The sequence below is a fragment of the Rhinoderma darwinii genome, chromosome 2 (assembly GCF_050947455.1).
Source record: "Rhinoderma darwinii isolate aRhiDar2 chromosome 2, aRhiDar2.hap1, whole genome shotgun sequence".
Classification (NCBI taxonomy): domain Eukaryota; kingdom Metazoa; phylum Chordata; class Amphibia; order Anura; family Rhinodermatidae; genus Rhinoderma; species Rhinoderma darwinii.
Window position 1 is genome coordinate 266,090,696 of NC_134688.1, and position 27,717 is coordinate 266,118,412.

Genomic DNA, 27,717 nt, shown 5'->3' on the forward strand with positions numbered 1-27,717 from the left:
ATTAGTGCAGCGTTGGCCGCATCGCATCATCCTGACCGCGCGCACATGTCAGGACTCAAGAGAGGGGCAATGACTGTATTACACAGCCGCAGCCCCACACTCATACATTCATGTGCTACGATAGTTAGCGGCGCGGCCGCACAGCTAAGTATCGAAATACATGAAACAACGGTATCGAACCGTTTGGGGATGCAGAGTATCGAAACAGTATCGAAGTTTCGATGCATCGGCGCTGTAATGTAGATGACAACAGTAGTTTTGTGAACAATTTTAGATTTATGCTAATTAGCTTCTTAATGACCAACAGGCCGTGTTTTTACTTTTGACCAACTGGGCGTTGTACAGAGGAGTGTATGAAGCTGACCAATCAGTGACCAATCAGCGTCATATACCTCATTGTTCCAGCCCAGCATGATCCACAGCACAGTGTGATTGGGAAGTGAAAGAATCTGGTCATTAAGAAACGAATTAGCATAAATCTAAAATTCCTCATAACTTCATCAAAAATGCACTTATCTGGTGACAGAGCCTCTTTAATAGGTGTACAAAAATGGCAGACCTGAGGGTCTTCATTAGGCCCCCAGGGTGCTATGACAACAACCGGTACCTGCCATCGCATTGCGGGTGGGCGGATGGTACATCATAGGGGGTCGTCCCCTCATTCTAATGCTTTAGATGCAGCGGTCTCGACTGACAGGTTAAATGGGCGGAATCAAAGTGATCTTTGATTCCGCCCGTTGCAGCAAGGTGTCTGCTATATTACACAGACGATGCCCGCGGAGTATGGAGCTAGTCCAGCCCGTGAGCCTGCTCCATACTTCCCCTTAATAGCGGACACATACACGTATGTGCCATGTTAGGTGGTTAAGGCTGGATTCACACGGGATGGAAATGCTTCCGTTTTTCTGTGCGTAAAGCTCATCCATATGCTGCTTAACATTTTCCGAACGGAAATCAGAGCATTCTGCACTTTTTCAAAACCGCAGCATGCTCATTCTGTGCTGGACATTCACTGCAGATTTTAGTCTTTTCAATATAGAAGGGGTGATAGAACGTAAATATTTTGCTGCGGAAAAATCTGCCGCATTTCCGTCCTGTGTGAATGCAGCCCAATTATGCACTTTGAAGAAAATAATAAAATCCTACATTTATCAAGAGCTGCAGTAATGTTAATTTTGTGCTTGCTCTGGAGTTGCCATGGTAGCATGAACCGACTGGCCATAAATATTAGATAATGGTCAGTGGCGGCTTCCTGAGGAAATCAATCCTCCCTATGACCGTAAAGATGAATGTTCAGCCAATAAAGTTATGTATTTTTAATAGTTTTTCTCTATTGTTATATTCAGTTTAGAATATAGGCATCTTGACTCTTACAAGAGCTGCAGTGATCATTCGTGGTATGCTATGCAATATTTCATAATTCTCCCTCCAGATGGAAGGCCCTGTTCACATCTGCGTTGGAGGCTCCGTTATGGGCCTCCATCGCAGATTCTGCCAAAAATATCGGAAACAATAGCGCAGCATGCTGCACTATTGTTTGCAGCAAATCCGCAGACACCCCAACTGAAAACCCGACGGAACCCATTAAAGTCAAAGGGTTGCGTCGGGCGCCGATTGTCTCCGTTGTTCAACAGAACCCTCGCTTTCGGCATTTTCGTTGTTCTGCTCCTCCGGCAGAGCCGAGCAATGGAATGCCGAACGCAGATGTGAACAGAGCCTGATAAAAATTCCTCGCCATAACAGACTTCCTTAAAAGCAGAATTTAAATATATAAATTATTTCCTTTAATTTGAGGGTACTATTAGCAAACAACATGCACCGACTGCCCTGCTTCTGAGTTTTGTCCAGTCCAGATGTACATAGATCTTTTAATGTGTATTTATTATGATGTGTCTAGGCGCACGCGCACACCATAAAGTCACTACTTACCCTTTAGTTTTACAGGTGAAATTAGGCAAAACCCTGCACTGTAATATGGAATTGCTTTTTTTTTGTTGGGGGGGGGGGGGGGGGGGTGTAAAGATACAGCTGGTGCGAGGCGGTTTAAACTGTTAAAGAAATACATGTGCTGATTGTACTGTCCAAGTCGTCAGTTTATTAATCACTATAATGAATACACCGCACTCCGTGTGTTAAACTGCTCCTCTCCCATTAATGTAAACACTAATAACCCACCCAACTGTTGTGCAACCCTAGGAAAAACTAGTGTCACAGGTCAAAAAAAGGAATGAGGAGCAGATATGTGCACACAAGAGTGTCTTTGATAATGTTACACAACAGTTTGCTGCGGGCAGTCAAAGTAAAAAGTCACGAACAGCTGACCATCGCAAATCTTTCCATGAAGAAAAATCATAGACCTATCTATACAGTTCTAGGAACCCCAATTGCTTTACACTAAACTATTGGTGTCTTCCTACCCCCCACGATTTTTTCACCTCCTTTTTGGTCCTTACACTTGTTTCCGCATAGGCCAGGCCCAAATGTGACCTCACATAACATGTTAGAACCAGGGCAGTGCGGAAACAAGTCGCAGGATCAAGACATCTCAGGAGAAAATCCACTTTGCTGGTAGCTTTGAAATTCATCGGTATCATTTTGACATAATTTTGGTATGAGGTCCACCACTGTAGAAGTGGTGGACTGCTCCACGTGAACAGAACTTAAACCTATGACAGGCTAAAACCACCGTAAATGGTTCAGTCCAGTACAAATTGGGAAAAACTTATGAAGTGCCGCTCGGATTTTCAAGATATGCCGTTTCTGGAAAGCACCACAACAAAAACAAAACTTCTACAAATCAACTATTAACCCCTTAATACCGAAGGTATTTTAGAACTTGAGCTAAACACAAGAAATGGTTATAAACCATACCTAATAGAAATCCCAAAATATGCAATCCATATATAGCACGGTGCCGTTTCGGAGAGCAACAATTCAAAAAGAAAAAAACAAAAAATATTTTCCAAAACATACCAGGCACTCTTTGGGATAAGAATAATTTCATATAAATTTTTATTAAATTCCATATAAAAATATATTTTAAAGATTTTTCATATATAAATATATCTCTTTCCTCTTTTATCCATAATACAAAGATTTTTTATAGGAAAAGAAAAGGGTTTGAGCAAACACATTTGTTTCAAACTAGATGTACATAATTAAAAAAATGTCTCCTGGCCAGGATACCAACACAGACTTTTATAACATTACTGCCATTAATTTATCCCCCTCTAAACACAATGACATGTCATGATGAGATATCTAGGTAATAGGTGTTCTATACATAAGCCAAAATCAGACCCATATAAGAGATTAGCTATAAGAACCGGTTCTGAAGATTTTTTATCCAGACACCATTGGTCTCCGTTCACACTTGCACTTTTTTCTTTTTACTCCTTTTCTAATTTTGGTCCGAAACCAACAGAAACAGTTCCTCTTGTGTAATAGCAATGCAATTGTATATAAGGAGTTAAATATTTATCTTTAAATCTTCCTATACTCGGGGGCAGCCGAGATTTCACCCAAAGGTGAGCAAATCTAAGCAATGGAGCACGCTCCTACATTAAAGAGTCGGAATCCTGCTATGCTGGTATCCACGTTAAATTTTTATTCAGACACCATTGGTCTTAGTTCACACTTGCAGTTTTTGCTTTTTCCTCCTTTTAGAATTTTGGTCCGAAACCAACAGGAGCAGTTCCTCTTATATAATAGCCATGCAAATATAGATAAAGAGTTGAATACTCATCTTTATGTTGATCTCGCAACTCAAGGTGGACTGAAAGTCCACTCTTTTTCACTATGTTCCTCCTCCTGGAGCAATTGTAGAGTTAAGGCAGATTTTAAAAAAATATATATATATCAATCGCGTTTTTCACCCCTTCAATCTCATCATTGGCAGATCACAATTCCCACATGGAAGGTTCTCCTTATATCCACTCCATCCACGGTCAATCCTTATGTTGAAATAGCTTGGATCTTCCTATGCTCGGGGGCATCCGAGGTTTCACCCAAGGTGAGCAAATTGTAGCAATGGAACACACTCCTCACTGGAGAGTCGGTATCGTAATATGCTGGTATCCACGTTGGTTTTTTCTGGCAACACTTTTTGATATATATATATTTTTTTAAAATCTGCCTTAACTCTACAATTGCTCCAGGAGGAGGAACATAGTGAAAAAGAGTGGACTTTCAGTCCACCTTGAGTTGCGAGATCAACATAAAGATGAGTATTCAACTCTTTATCTATATTTGCATGGCTATTATATAAGAGGAACTGCTCCTGTTGGTTTCGGACCAAAATTCTAAAAGAAGGAGGAAAAAGCAAAAACTGCAAGTGTGAACTGAGACCAATGGTGTCTGAATAAAAATTTAACGTGGATACCAGCATAGCAGGATTCCGACTCTTTAATGTAGGAGCGTGCTCCATTGCTTAGATTTGCTCACCTTTGGGTGAAATCTCGGCTGCCCCCGAGTATAGGAAGATTTAAAGATAAATATTTAACTCCTTATATACAATTGCATTGCTATTACACAAGAGGAACTGTTTCTGTTGGTTTCGGACCAAAATTAGAAAAGAAGGAGTAAAAAGAAAAAAGTGCAAGTGTGAACGGAGACCAATGGTGTCTGGATAAAAAATCTTCAGAACCGGTTCTTATAGCTAATCTCTTATATGGGTCTGATTTTGGCTTATGTATAGAACACCTATTACCTAGATATCTCATCATGACATGTCATTGTGTTTAGAGGGGGATAAATTAATGGCAGTAATGTTATAAAAGTCTGTGTTGGTATCCTGGCCAGGAGACATTTTTTTAATTATGTACATCTAGTTTGAAACAAATGTGTTTGCTCAAACCCTTTTCTTTTCCTATAAAAAATCTTTGTATTATGGATAAAAGAGGAAAGAGATATATTTATATATGAAAAATCTTTAAAATATATTTTTATATGGAATTTAATAAAAATTTATATGAAATTATTCTTATCCCAAAGAGTGCCTGGTATGTTTTGGAAAATATTTTTTGTTTTTTTCTTTTTGAATTATTTTAGAACTTAATGAGCGAGCAATTTTTAAATTTTTTCCATCGTCGCATTCAAAGAGCTATAACTTTTTTATTTTTGCCTCGACATAGCTGTATAAGGACTTTTTTTTTTCGGTACAAGTTGGATTTTATAATAGCACCATTTTGTGGTACATATAATTTATTAACTTTGTATTAACTTTTTTGGTAGGCTAGAGTAAAAAAAAAAAAAAAAAAAAAAATGGAAATTTCACCATTCTTTTTTGAGTCTTAAATTGACACCGTTTACCATGTGGCATAAATAACAAAAACTTTATTCAGCAGGTTGTTACGATTACAGCGATACCATATTTATATAGTTTTTTTTTTTATGTTTTACTACTTTTACACAGTAAAATTTTTTTTTTTATAAATTATTTGTTTTTGTGTCTCCATATTTGAAGAGCCATAACTTTAATTTTTTGCGGGACGACGTGTAGTTTTTATTGTCACAATTTGAGAACATGCGACTTTTTGATCACTTTTTATCAAATCTTTTTGAAAGCAGGATGAACAGAAAATAGCAATTCTAGCATTGTTTTTTATTTTATCTTTTTACGGCGTTCACCGTGCGGGTTAAATAATGTAATCGTTTTATAGTTGGGGTGGTTATGGACGCGGCGATACAAATATGTGTAATTATTTACTTTTTCTCATAATAAACTATTTTGTAACGGGGAAAAGTGGGGTTTTAATTTTTTTATTTGGGACTTTTTATTTATTTATTTCAAACTTTATTAAACCTTTTTAACTTTTTTTTTAGTCCCACTATGGGACTTTACTGTGCGATCTTTTGATCGCTTTTACAATATACTGAAGTACTCCCGTATTGCATTGTATTATTGCCTGTCAGTGTAAAACTCACAGGCATCTGTTAAGCCATGCATCTGGAATGGCCTAACAGGCAATCACTAGAGGCAGAGCTGGGGGCCTTTGTTAGGCCCCCAGACTGCCATTACACCACCCAGAGAGAAAATAAAGAGTAACCCCCCATTTGGCAAGTATAGCCAGTATATTGATTTCAATGGGAGGCAGACAATTTTTTTTTACCCCAACCGGAAAATCCGTGTCGCGGTAAAAAGAAGCGACATGACCTATCTTGAGGCGGTTTCCGCCTCCAAAACCCCATTTCAATCAGTCAGAAACGGGGAAAAAACACCTTCACGAGTGTTTTGACGAGTTTTTGTCAAACCACTGTGCAAAAAACGTCTGGAGCAGTTTTTGCAGGAGGAATTTCCTCCTGCAAAAAACTCTGTGTGAACACAGCCTAATGGCGACAGTTGTTTTCCCTTCCCAAGTGCATAACCTTACATTTATCAGTGTTTGCCACTTTGACCAAGCCTACAAATATTGATATTTACTTTGCAATCCTTCTGCAAGGTCATTAAAGGGGTATTCGCAACTCACACATTTATGGCATATCCACAGGATAGGTGCGGGTTCCAACTTTAGGCTATGTTCACACTGGGTATTTTGCCGAGTTTTTTGACGCGGAAACCGCGTCGCAAAACTCGGCAGAAACGGCCAGAGAACCCTTCCATTGATTTCAATGGGAGGCGTCGGCGTCTTTTTCCCGCGAGCAGTAAAACTGCCTCGCGGGAAAAAGAAGCGACATGCCCTATCTTCGGGCGCTTCCGCCTCCGACCTCCCATTGACTTCAATGGGAGGCAGGAGAAAGCGTATATCTCGCTGTTTTATGCCCGTGGCGCTCAATGGCCGCGGGCGAAAAACGGCGCGATAATTGCCGCGAAAATCGGCGTGCAGGGAGAGGAATATCTGCCTCAAAGTTCCAAACGGAATTTTGAGGCAGATATTCCTCTCCCAAAATACTCCGTGTGAACATAGCCTTAAAGTGTAGCTAAACGTTCGACAAACTCGTGTGAGCGCTCCGCTGCTTCGTGTCTGTTCGGCTTTTTCCGGAAACAAATGTATCGGTGTACGGACTCAATAGAAAGTCTATGAGCCTGTACTCCGATACATTGGCTTTCCGGAAAAAGCCGAACAGAAACGAAGCAGCGGAGCGCTCACACGAACGCTTCAGCTGCTTCGTTCTAGCGATTGGTGGGGGTCTCCGTGCTCGGACCGCCACCAATACAAACTTCTGACATGTAACTATGACATGTCAGAAGTTTGTCGTACATTTCGCTACACTTTAAAACCTGCACCTATGTAGATAAAGGGTGCAGGTTCCATCTGCTGCATGTAGGTCAGAGAAGGGAGAGGTGGTCACGCATGGGGGAGTTCGGGAAACAGCTAAGCAAATGAAATTAAGACCATTGATTGAAAGAGTAAATTCGGATATGTTACAGGATATGCCATAAATGTCTCAGAGATGCTGGTTCCACCGGTGGGAGCCGCACTTATGTAGAGAACGGTCAGCTGTTTTCCTTAACTCTCAGAGCCACGGCCACGTCTCCATTCATTCTCTGCCTAAATACGGCAGCCACCTCACCAGACCCTGTTTGACATATGTGAAGATCCTAGAGATGAGACTCAGACATTTATGGGAAATCCTTTGGATATTCCATAAACATGTATGATGGGACTACTCCTTTAAACCCTTGGTGACTTTTGATGTACTTACAGCACTGGCGCTATACAGTTAGAGGAAAGCACTGTAAATGCATGTCACAGAGCTGTGCCTACACCATCTGCAGCGGGCGTCAGCTGTACACAACTGCTATTGCCACAACCATAACGACCCATTCTATAAAATTAACATGTTATTTATCCCGCGTGGTGAACACCATAAAAAAAATGTAACAAAAAAAATTCAAACTGGTGTAATCGCACTTTTTGTTATATGTACCCTAAAACAGTACCAATAAAAACTACAATTTGTCCCGTAAATAAATAAATAAGCCCCCATGAAGCTCTATCAAATCTCATCTAGCTGGCTGGCACTGTACTCCACTGTGGATTTTCCATCTGCAAGTCTGGATGGAAAATCCGTAGCGTTTCTGCTTTGTGTGCACCACTTTTGTTTTCCACCAGGAGTCCCATATATGCCTATGAAAATGGAATTGTATCCAGACAAGGTTTTTTCCTGCAATTGGCGCTAAATATATAGGACAAGGAGATGAATAAAGCTTACACAGCATTACAGCTGCCGATCGCCTTATTGTAATGACATACCTGTGATGAACGGAACTTGGGGAAGTAGCAAGAACTTGTTGGTCCATGGGGCTACCCAGGTGCAAAACATCAACAAATGATATAAACCTGGCTGAAGAGCCCAACAAAGCATGCTGGGACCCAGATTATCACGCAACCAGCGTTAAACTACAGCGCTAATTACACAGACATTTCAGATTGGCTGGTTGTGTGAAGGGAAGCAGGGGATTTGGTGCTCTTGTTTATGAGGGTCTTGTCTGCTGGCACTAACATAGTCAAGTTACAGGACTGTATATCAAATATGCAGATCAACTGAACAAAAAAACAAATAATATAGGATACAAATAGTCCTGCCTCTTAAGACAAGCCCTCTAAGTATGTTGAAATCCAACCCCCTCCATTTTAGCAGACAGATAATGGCCATTCACACTGGATGCAAGTGGATATCCAGAATAATCACCCACTCACAGATGCCTATTAAATATAAAAGCTAGGGCTGGCAAAACTAGTTTGCGCAACCAGATAATCCGTATATAAAAAAAAACAAAAAACAGTCAGAGACCTATGTGTCGCCATATGGTGTTTCCGTGAGGCATCGTATCATCTGTAAATTGACCTGCGGTGCATATTTTAAAATCTGCAGCACGTCAATTTATCTTGCCTTTCCGTTTGCAAATTGTATCTGACCAGTTTTTAAAAAAACGCACCAAAATCCGCAGGATAAAAAAAAAAACACCTATTTCTGCATCAAAATGTAAAAACCGCAGCAAAAAAAAACCCAGACTATTAGGCTGGGTTCACACGACCATGTTACGCCCGTAATTTACGGAACGTATTTCGGCCGGAAGACCCGGACCGAACACAGTGCAGAGAGCCGGGCTCCTAGCATCAGTGATGTACGATGCTAGGAGCCCGGCTCCCTGCACGGTGTTTGGTCCGGGACTTGCGGCCGAAATACGTCCGTCAATTACGGACGTAATTAGTGTGTGTGCACATACCCTAATTCTGCAACGTGTGCATTTAGCCTTAGGGTGCAGTCACACATGGCGTATTTGCCTTGTATTTCTGCAGTACAATGTCGTATGGAAAAATGGTCTCAGATTTCTCAATTTCTTGAGTTGCGAATATTTTTCCCATAGGCTTACATTGTAAATGCAAGGCAAATACGCCATACATGACTGCACCCTTGCTGATAGTATAGAATGCATGCTTTCCCATGGCCCAATGCACACGTTTGTGGTTTCCATGGATTGTCCATTGCCCGGAATGCAAAAAAAAAAAAAAGGACGTCATTATGCAGTCCACATTTGAAGTCCGAGCTCATTGAAATTATTGCACATCTTCTGTGTGCACTGTCCATGGTTGCGGACGGCCTGCAGATAACACTTCGCGACCCGTCCGCGCCATAATCACGGACCATAGACACAGCTACGCCTGTGTGCAGGTGACCTTACAGTTTAGAAAGGCCCTGGAGACAGTAGTACCCGTTGAATATTTAAATATCGTGTACAGTCAGTAAAGCTATTTGGCAACCCCTAATGTAAAAGTCGTCCAAAACTAGAGAATGCTAAAAGCTACTACTATACAGTCACTTGAACTGGAGTGAAAAAGTTGCTTGAAACAGTTTTATTGTCAAGTTCTAAAAAAAAAAAAAAAACACAAAATCGGTTATAAAGCAATAACTTCCATTCACGCCCTACATAACCAATATAAACGAAGTGTGGAGAAGTTAGCGCTTTATAAATCAAAGCAGGTAAAACTGCAGTAAAGTTGAGCCTTGTGTATGTACGGTAACAAACATCGGAGAAAAGGAGGAGAAGCCTTCTTGGAACCTTGGAGAGAATCCATAAGACGCTCCACCCTCAATAAAAGAGCTGAAACGGTCACACGAGCACCACTTTCACAGTCCTTCTGATAGGGCATGCTCTCAGTAGCTCTCCTCCAATCAGTGGAGCCCTTTTTTTTTTCTCGCTCTCATGACTTTTTGGAGCCACTTACGATTTATTAGAACTAGATATTATTGGAACCGGCAGGCAGTTTCAGAATTCTCTGCTCGTTGTGCACGGATAGGCAGCTGTAAGCAGTGCCTGCAATCTGCTGGCTTACTCATACATATAAAAGGAAGGATGCACAAGAATATATTAGGGAACAGACTAATCTACATTACCTCTTTTTGCTTAGTTTCCGGGCACTCCGAGTGTAGCGTTAGTGTTGCCCCTTCAATGTTCCTGGGCATAGGCGTAGATCCAGGGTTAATGGTAAAGTGAATCTGATCTGGTGAAATGATGTGCTGAACGTAGCCTTGACACATGGCATCCTGTTCGGACATCAGTAATAAGCCTTCCTCATTAGCAGCATCAAGGAATGGTAAGCTTGGGCCAACGTTACTGTCATCCTCATCATCGTCGTCGTCATCATCCTCGGAGGGCAGCTGGTCCTGTTCTATGAGGACAGTGGTGGTATCATATACTGTGGTAGCTTCTCGCCCACCTTTATCCAGGAACCACTTCCTTATCTTGTTATCTGGGCATATGCCATCCTCCTCCATAGATATAAGCACCAGTTCTGGGCTATTTTCTCCCATGATGAGTCTAAGTATTGTTACACAGCTGGGAAAGGTTAAGATCTTGGAAAATAACGTGATCTGGAGGACAGAAGCAACAAGTTGTTAGAGTTTCACACAAGCATCACATGTCGGATATGGCTCTTCCTATCCACAATTGGCGGCGTTCTCCACATTTTGCTTATATGCATTTTATATGTAGAGCAATTCTCAATGGGGATCATGTGACGTTCAGTCCATCACAAGCTTGAACTATCTCCTCCATAGAATTTAATGCAGCCACATGTAGAGAAGGGACATAATGACATGACAAATTCCTCACCATGTAAAGACTATCCAAGAACATAGTGCTGACAGGGAACTCGCATGTGTCCCCTATGAACTTTCATGTGTCCCCTATGATGGGTACACGCAATATAGAGACAACTGTGATCAGCTACTTATGTCTGGAACTGTGTCCTCAAGGTTCGTCCCGTGCGTGGCTGCCAGTGAAGACAGCACCACTGACATAGGACTTTAGGGCCCCACGTCTCCCAGGCTGCCACTGCTCTCCATAGACACAGCTGTCGCCTCTCTCAGCGCTTGCTCTCTACACAGCGTCAGCATAGAAACGAGCGGCGCTTCCCCTTCTCAGACTACAGCTTCGATAAAAAGAAAGGGAACCCGGTAGCCGAACCCAAGGCTGACTCTCTAGCCTTGTCCCGGTGTCCTCAGTTCATGCCCGAATAGCGCCACTTCCTGATCCGCTTCCTTCGCCTGTCTGCTAGGAAAAGACGGAGAGCCGAGAGGGACAAACATGAATGAAAGCGTTCAATAGGAGTGATCATGTGACAGAGGGGAAAGGAAGTGCTAAGTGTGTCACGTTATTGCTCTGGCAACTGTTACACAACATGACAGTCACAGAGGTTCTGGCAACTGTTACACAACATATCATAATATGACAGTCACAGAGGTTCTGGCCCAATGTAAACAGACTAGTGGCAACAGAAGTTGGAGCAGTTGCCCAAAGCAACGAGTTAGATGACTTCCTTCCTTTTTTTTATTTTTTTATTCTGGACTCGAAAACTGGAGACAAAGGCTCCACTCACATCTGCACTCCGTCATAGGAACAGAAGAATGAAAAAAATGGAAGTGGCAAAGCCATTGCATGACGGACACTAACGGCGTCCACCAAAGAACATTTACTTTAATAGGCTTCGGCGGGTGTCCATCGTTTTATCGGAAAAAATAGTTCAGCACTTTTCACCGAAACAGGGACGGAGACCACTAACAGAGCCTCCAATGCAGATGTGAACAGAGGCTATGGCATACTTGCCAACTTTTCAGGGGGAACATCAGGGAGATAAAGTGTATTATGAAGCGGCGCACGCTGCACGCAACATTTTTACCTTATGACCAGACTTTGACTTCTTGCTTTTGCATATCCCCATCCTATGTATCAGAGCTTTTTTAATGTTTTATTTTTCGTGATCGAGGTTCACGCCAAAAATATTTCTCAATTTATCTTTCATTTGTTTCCTGTAACCGGTATAAGGGTCCAGTCAGACGTTGCGATTTATATGTTTTACTGTGATTTGGTGTTTTTTTTTTATGCAGTTGCGTTACACCACAACCACCTAAAAAAAACATACCAAATCACTGTAGAAATGCATGCAGTTTTCGGATGCTTTTTTTCAAATGCAGTTTTAACTACACATCAACCGCAACGTCTGAATGGACTCCAAGGGTATGTTCACACAGCAAACTAAAAACGGCTGTAAAATTCGGTGGGTTTCAAGGGAAAACAGCCTCTGATTTTCAGCCGTTTTTTAAGTGTTTTTGATGTGTTTTTTACGACCGTTTTTGGAGCTGTTTTTCTATTGAGACAATGAAAAACGGCTCCAAAAACAGCTCAAGAAGTGACATGCATTTCTTTTTTATGGGCCATTTTTATACGCGCTGTTTGTAAAAAACCATCCCGTTGGAACAAAACGCAGTTTTTCCCATTGAAATCAATAGGCAAAAGTTTGGAGGCGTTTAGCCTTTGTGTTTTGAGCTGTTTTTCGGGGCCTTTACGGATCGAAAAATGGCTAAAAATAAGCCATGTGAACATACTTTTTCAGTAAAAAAAGCAAGAGGAGTCAGTTATGTTACTAAACCAAAAAGGACTATGCAGCTAAGGGTATGTTCACACGCAGTGACCAAAAACTTCTGAAAATACGGAGCTGTTTTCAGGCGAAAACCTCCTGATTTTCAGACGTTTTTGTAGCAACTCACGTTTTCCGCGGCTTATTTTACGGCTGTTATTGGAGCTGTTTTTCAATGGAGTCAATGAAAAACGGCTCCAAAAACAGCTCAAGAAGTGACATGCATTTCTTTTTTATGGGCCATTTTTATACGCGCTGTTTGTAAAAATCCGTCCCGTTGGAACAAAACGCAGTTTTTCCCATTGAAATCAATAGGCAAAAGTTTGGAGGCGTTTAGCCTTTGTGTTTTGAGCTGTTTTTCGGGGCCTTTACGGATCGAAAAATGGCTAAAAATAAGCCATCTGAACATACTTTTTCAGTAAAAAAAGCAAGAGGAGTCAGTTATGTTACTAAACCAAAAAGGACTATGCAGCTAAGGGTATGTTCACACGCAGTGACCAAAAACTTCTGAAAATACGGAGCTGTTTTCAGGCGAAAACCTCCTGATTTTCAGACGTTTTTGTAGCAACTCACGTTTTCTGCGGCTTATTTTACGGCTGTTATTGGAGCTGTTTTTCAATGGAGTCAATGAAAAACTGCTCCAAAAATGTCCCAAGAAGTGACATGCACTTATTTTTCGCGGGCGTCTTTTTACACGCCGTATTTTGACAGCGACGTGTAAAATTACACCTCGGGGGAACAGAACACTGTAAAACCCATTGAAAGCAATGGGCAGATGTTTGTAGGCGTAATGGAGCCATTTTTTCAGGCGTAATTCGAGGCGTAAAACGCCCGATTTACGTCTGAAAACACTGCGGGTGAACATACCCTTATGATCAATTCTGTCAAACCTGCCTCCCCAGTTGCTCTTCACAGTTTGAGAAGCACTGCTCTGTACTAAGACAAACTCCTCATAGTGCCACACACTGTGCCCCCTGAATATAATACTTCTACATGCTGAGCGCCTGAATATAATGCTTCCACATGCTGTGCCCCTGAATATGCTTCCACACATTGTGCCCCCTGAATACAAAAGCCCCACACACTGAACCACCAAAAAATTGTGTTGTCACATACGGTATCCCCCCAGTATAATACACTGACAGGCAATAATGCTTTGGTATATTAAATATATATAATCAGAAGATTTGACTAAAAAAAAATATTAATAAGAAATAAAGAATATTAAAAAGATAAACAGTAAAAAAAACAACATATATATGGTATGGTCATGATCATAATGACCTGAACAATAAAGTTAACATATTATTTAACCGCTTGGAGACACAACCAGTTTTGGCCTTGTGGACACAACCTATTTTTTCAAATCTGACATGGGTCACTTTATGTGGTAATAACTTCGGAATGCTTTTACTTATAAAAAGCTATTCTGAGATTGTTTTCTCATGACACATTGTACTTTAAGTTACTGGTAAAATTTGATCGATACATTTAGCGTTTATTTGTGAAAAACACCAACACTTTTGAGACATTTTAGAAAAACTTGCATTTTTCTAAATGAATCTGATTGAAAGACAGATAGTAATATCACACAAAATAGTTGCTAGTTTGCATTTCCCATATGTTTACTTTATGTTAGCATAATTTTTTTGGACACCCTTTTATTTTTCTAAGGCTTAGAACTTTAGCAGCAATTTCTCAGATTTTCCCCAAAAATTCAAAAGCCTATTATTTTAGGGACCATTTACGTTCTAAGGCTTTGAGGGGCCTATACATTAGAAATCCCCATAAATCACCCGATTTAAAAACTGCACCCCTCAAAGTATTCAAAACAGCATTTAGAAAGGTTTTTTTTGAACTCTTTAGACATTTCACGAGATTTGAAGCAAAGTGGAGATAATATTTACAAATTAAATTTTTTATACAGAAATTCCGTTTTAATGCATTTTTTTCTGCAATACAGAAGGTTTTACTGCAGAAACACAACTCAATATTTATTGCCAAGATTCTGCAGTTTTTAGAAACATCCCACATTTGGCCCTAGTGTGATAATGGACTGAAATGCAGGCCTCAGAATCAAAGGAGCACCTACTGGATTTTCAGGCCTCTTTTCCATTATAAAATATTTTAGGCACCATCTCATGTTTGAAAAGGTCTTGTGGTGTCAAAACATAGGAAACACCCCCAAAAAGCATTTTGACTCCACAGTTTTTTTGCTAAATTTCTTTGAATTAAGCCGTAAAAATGAAAATCTAAATTTTTTCCAATATAACATACAATGTTTTCATTTTTACAAGGAATAAAGGAGAGTAAACACCCCAACATTTGTAAATCAATTTCTCCCGATTACGGAAATACCCCATAAGTGGTCATAAACTGATGTTTGAACACATGTCAGCCCTCAGAATGGTAGGAGCGAAATTTGGCTTTTGGAGTTCAAATTTTGCTGGAATGGTTTTCAGGCGCCATGTCGCATTTGCAAAGCCCCTGATGGACCAAAACAGTAGTAACCCCCCAAAGGTGATCCCATTTGGGAAACTACACCCCTCATAGAATTTATCTAGGGGTGTAGTGAGCATTTGACTCCACAGGATTTTTTGCAGAATTTAATGGAAGCAGGTTGTGAAAATGAAAATGAAAATTTCTCTCATTAAATGTAGTTTTAGCTTAGAGTTTTTCATTTTCTCAAGGGCTAAAGGAGAAAAACCACACCAACATTTGTTAAAGGCAAGGTGTCGCAAATTTATTTTTTTACATTATATTACTATATAATAGTATGTCATTAAAATAAATTTTATTTATTTGTGTTTTTGTGTTGTACTTTTTCTTTTTTTCTTTCTTTTACTTCTCTATGGGGGCTGCCATTTTTTTTTCATCTCTGTATGTGTCGATTAACGACACATACAGAGATGGAATACGGCAGCTACAGGGCATAGGAGTCAATGAACGGCTCCCGTCTATTGCTTCTGCTCTCTGTCTCTGTACAGCAGAGCAGCTGTTTGCAGGGAGATAGCAGGTGCCATCATGAAGACCAGCTGCACTGCAGGTAAGGTGTGTGTCTCTGTCTGTCCCTCTCTCTCACAGACCGCCGCTCTCGTGACCCCCGACGGGCCTCCCCCCGACGCGCCCCCCCCCCCCACCCGACGGGGCCCCCTATAGTTGTGCAGGACTCTGTATAAAGGACACATGATGTAACTGTCCTGGGAAAGCTGGGTGATAAACAATATGCCCGCTGTTAGTGTGGTACCCAGCTTTCCCAGACCCCTGAACGATAAATCTCTCTAGTTGTGCTGAGACTGTTTGGGGATGTGACTAATGAACCTCTCAGTCTCAGCACAACTAGAGAGATTTACCGTTCAGGGGTCTGGGAAAGCTGGGTGACCACCATTACCCCTCCTACTGGAGTGTGAGAGGTTCATTAGTCACATCCCCAAACACACTCCAGTAGGAGGGGTAATGGTGGTCACCCAGTTTTCCCAGAAGCAGATATAACCAGGAAAGGGCTGGATGGACGGGCTCAGGGTGCACAAGCTTTTTGGTGATCCCCCTCTGTCATGTGATCGGACCTAGGTTACCGGTTCATCAGATGGGGTTCATGTGACTATAAATCTGTCCATAACAAGAGACAGTGCACTCAGGACAAGCCCTGCCCTCATGCCATAGTTGTGTGGTTCTGTCTGCAGTGATGGCGGTGGGTGGCTCTGACACCCACCTCCCCCGTCGGGTCATCTCAGGACAGAAGGAGTGACCGGATTGGAGACACAGCGCTGCACCTGTCCTCAGGTTGTGTCTGGTATTGCAGTTCACCTCCATTGAAGTGAATAGGACAGAGCTGTAATACCACACACGACCTGAGGACAGGTGCGGCGCCATGTTTTCCTGGACGACCCCTTTAAGACTTTTCCCGTGTGTGTGCGTGTGTGTGTGTCAGAGCGGAGTGTGCACGGGTGCCGCTGATACTTCATAGCCGCTTATCAGCTGTTTTGAAGAATGAGTGGCGAGCACACACACACACAAACACACAAACACACACAGCCCCCCCTCCCCAAGTGTAATCAAGCATTTTTTTATGTGGTTTTTGGCACGTAAAATGTGCAAAAAAAAAAAACGTGACAAATACACGCCGTGTGACCCGGTCAACTGAAAAGTCATTCACTTCACTTTCATCATTCTAATGGTATGTTCACACACAATGTTTTCAGCTGAAAAATCGGAAGCAGAACGCCTACAAGCATCTGTCCATTGGTTTCAATGGGAAATACAGCGTTCTGTTCCGACAGGGCGTTTTTTACGTGGTCGTTTTCCAAAAACGGCACGTAAAAAGACGCCCGCCAAAATGAAGTGCACATTACTTCTTGGGACGTTTTTGGAGCCGTTTTTCATTGACTTTATAGAAAAACAGCTCCAAAAATGGCCGTAAAAAACACGAGTTTGATTAAAAAATGGCTGAAAATCAGGAGCTGTTTTCCCTTTGTTTAGTAAGCGTGTGAACATACCCTTAGCCTTTTGGTGTGTCCTATAACTTCTGCCAGCTGCAGAATCACACTCAAAATGGCTGCCGGACACTGCTTAGCAATTTGAAGACACCTTTTCTTGGCTTGTAGGAGGGGGGGTGAGATTCCCTCCCACATTTACGGCAGCTGTGAGTCAGGTTGCTTTGCCTTATTCACCTTGCTGCAATTCTGGGAAGTGCCCCCTCTGGTGGCCAACATAGGAAAACATGTCAAATTATTATTTAATTTTTAATACTTTCCACCATGTGGAAGAAAAAAAAAATACAGCAAAAAACTTAAAAAATATCATAGAACGAATATCAAGTAACGACACTTAAATAAAAAGGTTTAATTCGCGACACATTTCCTTTAAGCAATTTCTCCTGAGCATGGCAATACCCCATATGTGGTCATAAACTGGTGTTTAAGCCCACGGCAGGGCTCAGAAGAAAAGGAACGCTTTTTTGGCATGCGGATTCTGTTGGAATGTTTTTTGGACGCCATGTCGCTTTTGCAGAGCCCCTGAGGTACCAATACAGTGGAAACCCCCCAAAAGTGACCCCATTTTAGAAACTACACCCCTTAGGGCATCTCCAGCTAGAGGTATAAATAAGCATAAGACATGCCCCAGAGGAAGCCGGAAGGGCGAAACCCAGGGTCGGGCGAGAGTGTTTGGCGTGCCGCCTAGAAATTTTAAAGATTTTTACTTACCTTGATGCTTTTATTTCTTGTTACTTCTGTGAGTATGGATTAAACTTGGCGTGGAGCAATCTGTTTGCAGAGGGTGTTGCACTATGTGTCTTCCTTTTTCCATCTATTAGAGACATAAGATCCTTTTCCTACCAGGAGTTCTTTGAATGTGGAGGGAGACGATAAGGAGCTTGGTGGAACTACAAGGATAAGAATTACCATCCACACCCTCATTGGATTGCGGACTGTCCACTGCATTTTTCTGGGAGAGAGTGTCTATACTGAATGATATTGGACTGTTACCAGTGCCGTCTGAGCGGTAAACTTCACTGTACTTTATATAAATAAGCAGTAGTATTTTTTGAGGTTTTTGCTGGTACTTCAATTTATAATGTGGGGGCATATGTAAGCTGTGCGGAATACATCAATTCATAATAAGGTGGTATAAAAAAAAGGTTACATGAATAATAAAATTAATAATCCATATATGTGTGGTGTACTTTGAAACACTCCTGTATGCACAGTCGAGGTGTTTCTGGGCAAGTGCCGCATTGATAAGTGCTGTCCTTTCTTATTCCCCACTTGGAACACACTCTGCACCTCTTTTGGGACCTTCCCTTCTTTGCAGTTTGGGTAACATCGCTGGAAAAGTGCTGCCCTGCTACAATACGGGTGCCCTCGCTTCCAGAAGTTGTGCTTGCGCCCTCCCCTTCTTGGTTTCCAAATAGAAGGGCCTTGATAACCACCTCTTAAAATGGAAAAAATGTCCCTGTCCGGCCTGCACATCTGCACATCTGTCCGGCCATGCCATCTGTACAATGTGCACGGCCACTTTTTTGTTACCATACCCACGTCTTCCTCATTACACTATATGGCTTCAGCACTTGATCTGAGAGATCAACCCCTCCCATGTATTTATTATATCCCAGGATGCAATCTGGCTTGTGGGCCACCGTACTGGTACCTCTTACAGGGACAGGGGTGCTGCCGTTCCCATGTATTGTGCTCAAGATAAGGACATCCCACTTGTCCTTATACTTGACGAACAACATGTTCTCGCTGCATACTGCCCTGTTCTCACCCCTTCTAAGACTTTGTCAAAGCAGTATTTTAGGGTGGCCTCTCTTGTTTTTGTGCATGGTGCCGCATGCTGCAGTACTTGGAGAGGCACTTAAATAATTGGATGTAAAAGTTATCCACGTAAAGGTGGTAACCCTGGTCCAGCAGTGGGTGCATCAAATCCCACACTATTTTGCCACTAACTCCCAGGACAGGGGGGCATTCTGTGTGTACAATCCTGGATTCCTTCCCTTCATAAACCCAAAGCCTGTGGGTGTACCCTGAGCTACTCTTGCACAGCTTGCACATTTTTATTCCATACCTTGCCCTCTTACTTGACATCAATTAAAAAGATTATATATTTTTGGGAAAAAAATATATGTTAAAAACTGGATGTTTTAGAAAGCGCTACTCAAATAGAAGGATAAGCAGAGTGATGATAATAAGTAGATTTATTGTACAGAAAGGAAGGGCAACGCGTTTCAACGCAGAACCTGCGTCTTCATCAGGCCGAGATCTCGTTGAAACGCGTTGTCCTTCCTTTCTGTACAATAAATCTACTTATTAGCATCACTGTGCTCATCCTTCTATTTGAGTAGCACTTTCTAAAACATCCAGTTTTTAACATATATTTTTTTCCAAAAAATATATAATTTTTAAATTGATATTTATTCGCGGCACAATACTATTGACGCCGGCACCTGGATATTGAAAGCAGCAACCTTGTTACAATACGACCTACATCTCTAAGCTGTACCTGCCTGTACAAGCTCTTATGGTGAGTGTAACAACTTACCACTGCTATTCATCACTTTACCCATCAAGGTTTATCTTGCACGATGTGGCGCTGTGTATATTTTTCTCTTCTCAGACTTCTCTTACTTGACAGGTATTGGCGGAATTTTAGCCTCCCCTTAAAAGGGACTCGTCTATTGAAATGTTCTTTTCGGGGGTGTACACTTGCCTAAATTTGGAGCTAAAATGATCAATGACTGGCCTGATTTTAAATAGGCGGTCATATGTGGGGTTATCACGCGGCTGGCACTGTGCATTATCATTATAATGCAAAAACTTTGAAATTGCTTCAAAGCAAGTCCGGTTCATGGCCATGCGGTAAATTGGGGAGTTGTACAAAATATCTGTACTCCTGTTTTGCCTAATCTAATCTTTACTAGCTCCATATGCAGCACAAGGCCCCAAAATGTCCACATCTCCGCTGCATCTACAGGGGTCTAGCATATGATGACGTGGGGTTCTGGGCAATAAATTCCTGGGCGTATATATTGGTCTGGGCCACCATTAAATTCACAAATTCTTTACTGAAAAAAGCTTAAGAAATGTATTTCTGTGAGGCCTTCAGTCTCAAAATGAATTCCTGAGCTGCCATTAAATCAGTGATCTGAGGCTCATAATTTTTGGGGGGTGGGTTCCACATGAGCGCACTCATTTGAAAGGTTTCCTCAGCTGATGTTCTGGGGCGTCTTTGCGGGGGTTCCTCATCACCGGATGATGAGGAAGAGGAGGAGGTGTATGGGGCAAATTCCTCTTCTCCCTCACTGGTCGAATCAGTGTCAGAGGACAGGAGGGCGTATGCCTGCTCTGCTGAATAGACCCTTTTGGATGATTGGGACATTTTTATTAGCGGGGGAGTGTTATGCTTGAACACGTGTAATACTGAATTGATTTTTACACAGGGGGTTGTGTGTGTTGTGCTTTTACACGTGTATAAATGTACAAAATAAAAAAAAATTTGAGAGAAAAAAGGACTTAAACTTTAATAAAGAAAAATGATGGCAATATAAAACTGCAAAAAAAGTTCTGACTGGAACAGGGAAATGTAGGGACAGATCACATTTCTGCTGCTATAAAAAAAATCCAGCAGCAGCACAGTTGATGATGATGATGATGATCACACAGCAGGATTCAGGATGCAGGAGACGACGATCACCAGCAGCACAAGCCTGAATAACGGTCAGTAAGGGAGACAGTATTTATGCACCAGTTCTGCTCAACGCTCCCAAGCGGAATGAGGCAGGGAGAGCTGGTGCAGGATGGTTGAAACACTGGCCATAGCTGCGATTGGTCAGACCAACAAATCTTAGCAATAGGGGTGGTGGCAGCACTGCCACTGCCCCATGAATACAAGGCAGGGATTGGTGCTGTCCTAGACAGCAGCAATCACCACCATATCACTGTGATGAGTTTATGTCGAAGAAAGCTGTGATTGGTCGGTCAGAATTGACCGGCCAATTGCAGAGATCGCCGATGCAGGGGGCCCCTCCTACTGGAGTGTGAGAGGTTCATTAGTCACATCCCCAAACACACTCCAGTAGGAGGGGTAATGGTGGTCACCCAGCTTTCCCAGAAGCAGATATAACCAGGAAAGGGCTGGATGGACGGGCTCAGGGTGCACAAGGTTTTTGGTGATCCCCCTCTGTCATGTGATCGGACCTAGGTTACCGGTTCATCAGATGGGGTTCATGTGACTATAAATCTGTCCATAACAAGAGACAGTGCACTCAGGACAAGCCCTGCCCTCATGCCATAGTTGTGTGGTTCTGTCTGCAGTGATGGCGGTGGGTGGCTCTGACACCCACCTCCCCCGTCGGGTCATCTCAGGACAGAAGGAGTGACCGGATTGGAGACACAGCGCTGCACCTGTCCTCAGGTTGTGTCTGGTATTGCAGTTCACCTCCATTGAAGTGAATAGGACAGAGCTGTAATACCACACACGACCTGAGGACAGGTGCGGCGCCATGTTTTCCTGGACGACCCCTTTAAGACTTTTCCCGTGTGTGTGCGTGTGTGTGTGTCAGAGCGGAGTGTGCACGGGTGCCGCTGATACTTCATAGCCGCTTATCAGCTGTTTTGAAGAATAAGTGGCGAGCACACACACACACAAACACACAAACACACACAGCCCCCCCTCCCCAAGTGTAATCAAGCATTTTTTTATGTGGTTTTTGGCACGTAAAATGTGCAAAAAAAAAAAAACGTGACAAATACACGCCGTGTGACCCGGTCAACTGAAAAGTCATTCACTTCACTTTCATCATTCTAATGGTATGTTCACACACAATGTTTTCAGCTGAAAAATCGGAAGCAGAACGCCTACAAGCATCTGTCCATTGGTTTCAATGGGAAATACAGCGTTCTGTTCCGACAGGGCGTTTTTTACGTGGTCGTTTTCCAAAAACGGCACGTAAAAAGACGCCCGCCAAAATGAAGTGCACATTACTTCTTGGGACGTTTTTGGAGCCATTTTTCATTGACTTTATAGAAAAACAGCTCCAAAAATGGCCGTAAAAAACACGAGTTTGATTAAAAAATGGCTGAAAATCAGGAGCTGTTTTCCCTTTGTTTAGTAAGCGTGTGAACATACCCTTAGCCTTTTGGTGTGTCCTATAACTTCTGCCAGCTGCAGAATCACACTCAAAATGGCTGCCGGACACTGCTTAGCAATTTGAAGACACCTTTTCTTGGCTTGTAGGAGGGGGGGGGGTGAGATTCCCTCCCACATTTACGGCAGCTGTGAGTCAGGTTGCTTTGCCTTATTCACCTTGCTGCAATTCTGGGAAGTGCCCCCTCTGGTGGCCAACATAGGAAAACATGTCAAATTATTATTTAATTTTTAATACTTTCCACCATGTGGAAGAAAAAAAAAATACAGCAAAAAACTTAAAAAATATCATAGAACGAATATCAAGTAACGACACTTAAAAAAAAAGGTTTAATTCGCGACACATTTCCTTTAAGCAATTTCTCCTGAGCATGGCAATACCCCATATGTGGTCATAAACTGGTGTTTAAGCCCACGGCAGGGCTCAGAAGAAAAGGAACGCTTTTTTGGCATGCGGATTCTGTTGGAATGTTTTTTGGACGCCATGTCGCTTTTGCAGAGCCCCTGAGGTACCAATACAGTGGAAACCCCCCAAAAGTGACCCCATTTTAGAAACTACACCCCTTAGGGCATCTCCAGCTAGAGGTATAAATAAGCATAAGACATGCCCCAGAGGAAGCCGGAAGGGCGAAACCCAGGGTCGGGCGAGAGTGTTTGGCGTGCCGCCTAGAAATTTTAAAGATTTTTACTTACCTTGATGCTTTTATTTCTTGTTACTTCTGTGAGTATGGATTAAACTTGGCGTGGAGCAATCTGTTTGCAGAGGGTGTTGCACTATGTGTCTTCCTTTTTCCATCTATTAGAGACATAAGATCCTTTTCCTACCAGGAGTTCTTTGAATGTGGAGGGAGACGATAAGGAGCTTGGTGGAACTACAAGGATAAGAATTACCATCCACACCCTCATTGGATTGCGGACTGTCCACTGCATTTTTCTGGGAGAGAGTGTCTATACTGAATGATATTGGACTGTTACCAGTGCCGTCTGAGCGGTAAACTTCACTGTACTTTATATAAATAAGCAGTAGTATTTTTTGAGGTTTTTGCTGGTACTTCAATTTATAATGTGGGGGCATATGTAAGCTGTGCGGAATACATCAATTCATAATAAGGTGGTATAAAAAAAAGGTTACATGAATAATAAAATTAATAATCCATAGATGTGTGGTGTACTTTGAAACACTCCTGTATGCACAGTCGAGGTGTTTCTGGGCAAGTGCCGCATTGATAAGTGCTGTCCTTTCTTATTCCCCACTTGGAACACACTCTGCACCTTTTTTGGGACCTTTCCTTCTTTGCAGTTTGGGTAACATCGCTGGAAAAGTGCTGCCCTGCTACAATACGGGTGCCCTCGCTTCCAGAAGTTGTGCTTGCGCCCTCCCCTTCTTGGTTTCCAAATAGAAGGGCCTTGATAACCACCTCTTAAAATGGAAAAAATGTCCCTGTCCGGCCTGCACATCTGCACATCTGTCCGGCCATGCCATCTGTACAATGTGCACGGCCACTTTTTTGTTACCATACCCACGTCTTCCTCATTACACTATATGGCTTCAGCACTTGATCTGAGAGATCAACCCCTCCCATGTATTTATTATATCCCAGGATGCAATCTGGCTTGTGGGCCACCGTACTGGTACCTCTTACAGGGACAGGGGTGCTGCCGTTCCCATGTATTGTGCTCAAGATAAGGACATCCCACTTGTCCTTATACTTGACGAACAACATGTTCTCGCTGCATACTGCCCTGTTCTCACCCCTTCTAAGACTTTGTCAAAGCAGTATTTTAGGGTGGCCTCTCTTGTTTTTGTGCATGGTGCCGCATGCTGCAGTACTTGGAGAGGCACTTAAATAATTGGATGTAAAAGTTATCCACGTAAAGGTGGTAACCCTGGTCCAGCAGTGGGTGCATCAAATCCCACACTATTTTGCCACTAACTCCCAGGACAGGGGGGCATTCTGTGTGTACAATCCTGGATTCCTTCCCTTCATAAACCCAAAACCTGTGGGTGTACCCTGAGCTACTCTTGCACAGCTTGCACATTTTTATTCCATACCTTGCCCTCTTACTTGACATCAATTAAAAAGATGATATATTTTTGGGAAAAAAATATATGTTAAAAACTGGATGTTTTAGAAAGCGCTACTCAAATAGAAGGATAAGCAGAGTGATGATAATAAGTAGATTTATTGTACAGAAAGGAAGGGCAACGCGTTTCAACGCAGAACCTGCGTCTTCATCAGGCCGAGATCTCGTTGAAACGCGTTGTCCTTCCTTTCTCTACAATAAATCTACTTATTAGCATCACTGTGCTCATCCTTCTATTTGAGTAGCACTTTCTAAAACATCCAGTTTTTAACATATATTTTTTTCCAAAAAATATATAATTTTTAAATTGATATTTATTCGCGGCACAATACTATTGACGCCGGCACCTGGATATTGAAAGCAGCAACCTTGTTACAATACGACCTACATCTCTAAGCTGTACCTGCCTGTACAAGCACTTATGGTGAGTGTAACAACTTACCACTGCTATTCATCACTTTACCCATCAAGGTTTATCTTGCACGATGTGGCGCTGTGTATATTTTTCTCTTCTCAGACTTCTCTTACTTGACAGGTATTGGCGGAATTTTAGCCTCCCCTTAAAAGGGACTCGTCTATTGAAATGTTCTTTTCGGGGGTGTACACTTGCCTAAATTTGGAGCTAAAATGATCAATGACTGGCCTGATTTTAAATAGGCGGTCATATGTGGGGTTATCACGCGGCTGGCACTGTGCATTATCATTATAATGCAAAAACTTTGAAATTGCTTCAAAGCAAGTCCGGTTCATGGCCATGCGGTAAATTGGGGAGTTGTACAAAATATCTGTACTCCTGTTTTGCCTAATCTAATCTTTACTAGCTCCATATGCAGCACAAGGCCCCAAAATGTCCACATCTCCGCTGCATCTACAGGGGTCTAGCATATGATGACGTGGGGTTCTGGGCAATAAATTCCTGGGCGTATATATTGGTCTGGGCCACCATTAAATTCACAAATTCTTTACTGAAAAAAGCTTAAGAAATGTATTTCTGTGAGGCCTTCAGTCTCAAAATGAATTCCTGAGCTGCCATTAAATCAGTGATCTGAGGCTCATAATTTTTGGGGGGTGGGTTCCACATGAGCGCACTCATTTGAAAGGTTTCCTCAGCTGATGTTCTGGGGCGTCTTTGCGGGGGTTCCTCATCACCGGATGATGAGGAAGAGGAGGAGGTGTATGTGGCAAATTCCTCTTCTCCCTCACTGGTCGAATCAGTGTCAGAGGACAGGAGGGCGTATGCCTGCTCTGCTGAATAGACCCTTTTGGATGATTGGGACATTTTTATTAGCGGGGGAGTGTTATGCTTGAACACGTGTAATACTGAATTGATTTTTACACAGGGGGTTGTGTGTGTTGTGCTTTTACACGTGTATAAATGTACAAAATAAAAAAAAATTTGAGAGAAAAAAGGACTTAAACTTTAATAAAGAAAAATGATGGCAATATAAAACTGCAAAAAAAGTTCTGACTGGAACAGGGAAATGTAGGGACAGATCACATTTCTGCTGCTATAAAAAAAATCCAGCAGCAGCACAGTTGATGATGATGATGATGATCACACAGCAGGATTCAGGATGCAGGAGACGACGATCACCAGCAGCACAAGCCTGAATAACGGTCAGTAGGGGAGACAGTATTTATGCACCAGTTCTGCTCAACGCTCCCAAGCGGAATGAGGCAGGGAGAGCTGGTGCAGGATGGTTGAAACACTGGCCATAGCTGCGATTGGTCAGACCAACAAATCTTAGCAATAGGGGTGGTGGCAGCACTGCCACTGCCCCATGAATACAAGGCAGGGATTGGTGCTGTCCTAGACAGCAGCAATCACCACCATATCACTGTGATGAGTTTATGTCGAAGAAAGCTGTGATTGGTCGGTCAGAATTGACCGGCCAATTGCAGAGATCGCCGATGCAGGGGGCCGCGATGGCTCCCTGGGCAATGAGTAAAGAGGACCTGCAGCCATCTTTACTCGGTCACCGTTTCCTTACACACGGTGACCGCTTAACGCTCCAACGTAACTGTACATTGGATTGTGTTAAGACCTTGGCGACAGGGACGTAATAGTACATGACATGTTGCCAAGGGGATAAACCACAAGGTGAACGACAAAACACAAATGCAAAAAACAAAGGGGGAATAGCTATTTTTTTCATTCCCCCTAAAAAAATTATAATAAAAGTTAGTCAATGCGTCCCATGTACCCCAAAATGGCACCAATGAAAACGACATATTTTCCCACAACAAACAAGCTCTTATATGGCTACATCGATAGAAACGTAAAAAAGTTATGGCTCTAGGAATGCATCAATGCAAAAACAAAATATTTTTGTTGAACCCCTTTCCACAAAATGACTGGTCTGGTACGTCGGCACAACAAATAACTTACCGCAATCCGACGTACCAGACCCGTCATGAAGATGAAGCGGGCACAGGAGCTGTGCTCGCTTCATCTTCAGCGGGTGTCAGCTATAAAATGACATCCCGCTGCAATGACGGTGTTGGCAGTTACCGCCGATCGCCGCCGTTTAACCCATCAATGTGGCGGTCAATTTCGTCTGCCGCATTAAAGTGGTTGACAGAGGGAGGGGGCTCTCTTTGTACCCCCCCCCCGCAATCCCCGACAAGAGATCGTGGGTGCCTATTAAACTGTCAGGTGAAAAATTACAGTTACAATACTGGGGATCAGAAGATCAGATCATCAAGTACCCAAGTAAGTGTAAAAAAAAAGTTTAAATAAATGTTAAAAATAACCAAATAAAATGTCAATAATCGCCCTGTTTCCCTGATCAAGTCCTTTATAAATTAAAAAATAAATTAAAAAAACTATACATAATGGTATCGCCGCGTTCGGAACGGCCTGAACTATAAAAATATCACGTTATTCTTAATGCATGTGGAACCCGTCAATTTTTTTAATAAAAAACAATGACAGAATTTATTTTTTTGGTCACCTTGTCATAAATTTTTTTAGAAAAAGTGATCAAAAAGGCGCCAGTACTCCAAAATGGTACCCATAAAAACTACAGTTCGTCATGCAAAAAACAGCTGAAAATAAAAAAGTTATGGCTGTCAAAATATGGCGACACTAAGACATGTTTTTTTTAGAAAAGAGTATTTTTATTGT

The 27,717-nt window shown here is 42.2% G+C and overlaps 1 protein-coding gene across 4 annotated transcripts in view; it reads right to left on the bottom strand.

Annotated features, from left to right (window-relative positions):
* Nucleotides 1-11,496, bottom strand: part of MTF1 (metal regulatory transcription factor 1) — a 49,344-nt gene extending 37,848 nt beyond the window's left edge. For all 4 annotated transcript variants that reach the window (XM_075853243.1, XM_075853242.1, XM_075853245.1 and 1 more), the window contains exons 1-2: nt 11,060-11,496; nt 10,342-10,818 (exon numbers count right to left, since the gene is read on the bottom strand). In XM_075853243.1, the coding sequence (XP_075709358.1) occupies nt 10,342-10,818; nt 11,060-11,083 (501 nt within the window). In that variant the 5' untranslated portion in view covers nt 11,084-11,496. The remainder of the gene's footprint in view (nt 1-10,341; nt 10,819-11,059) is intronic.
* Nucleotides 11,497-27,717: the final 16,221 nt, after the last annotated feature.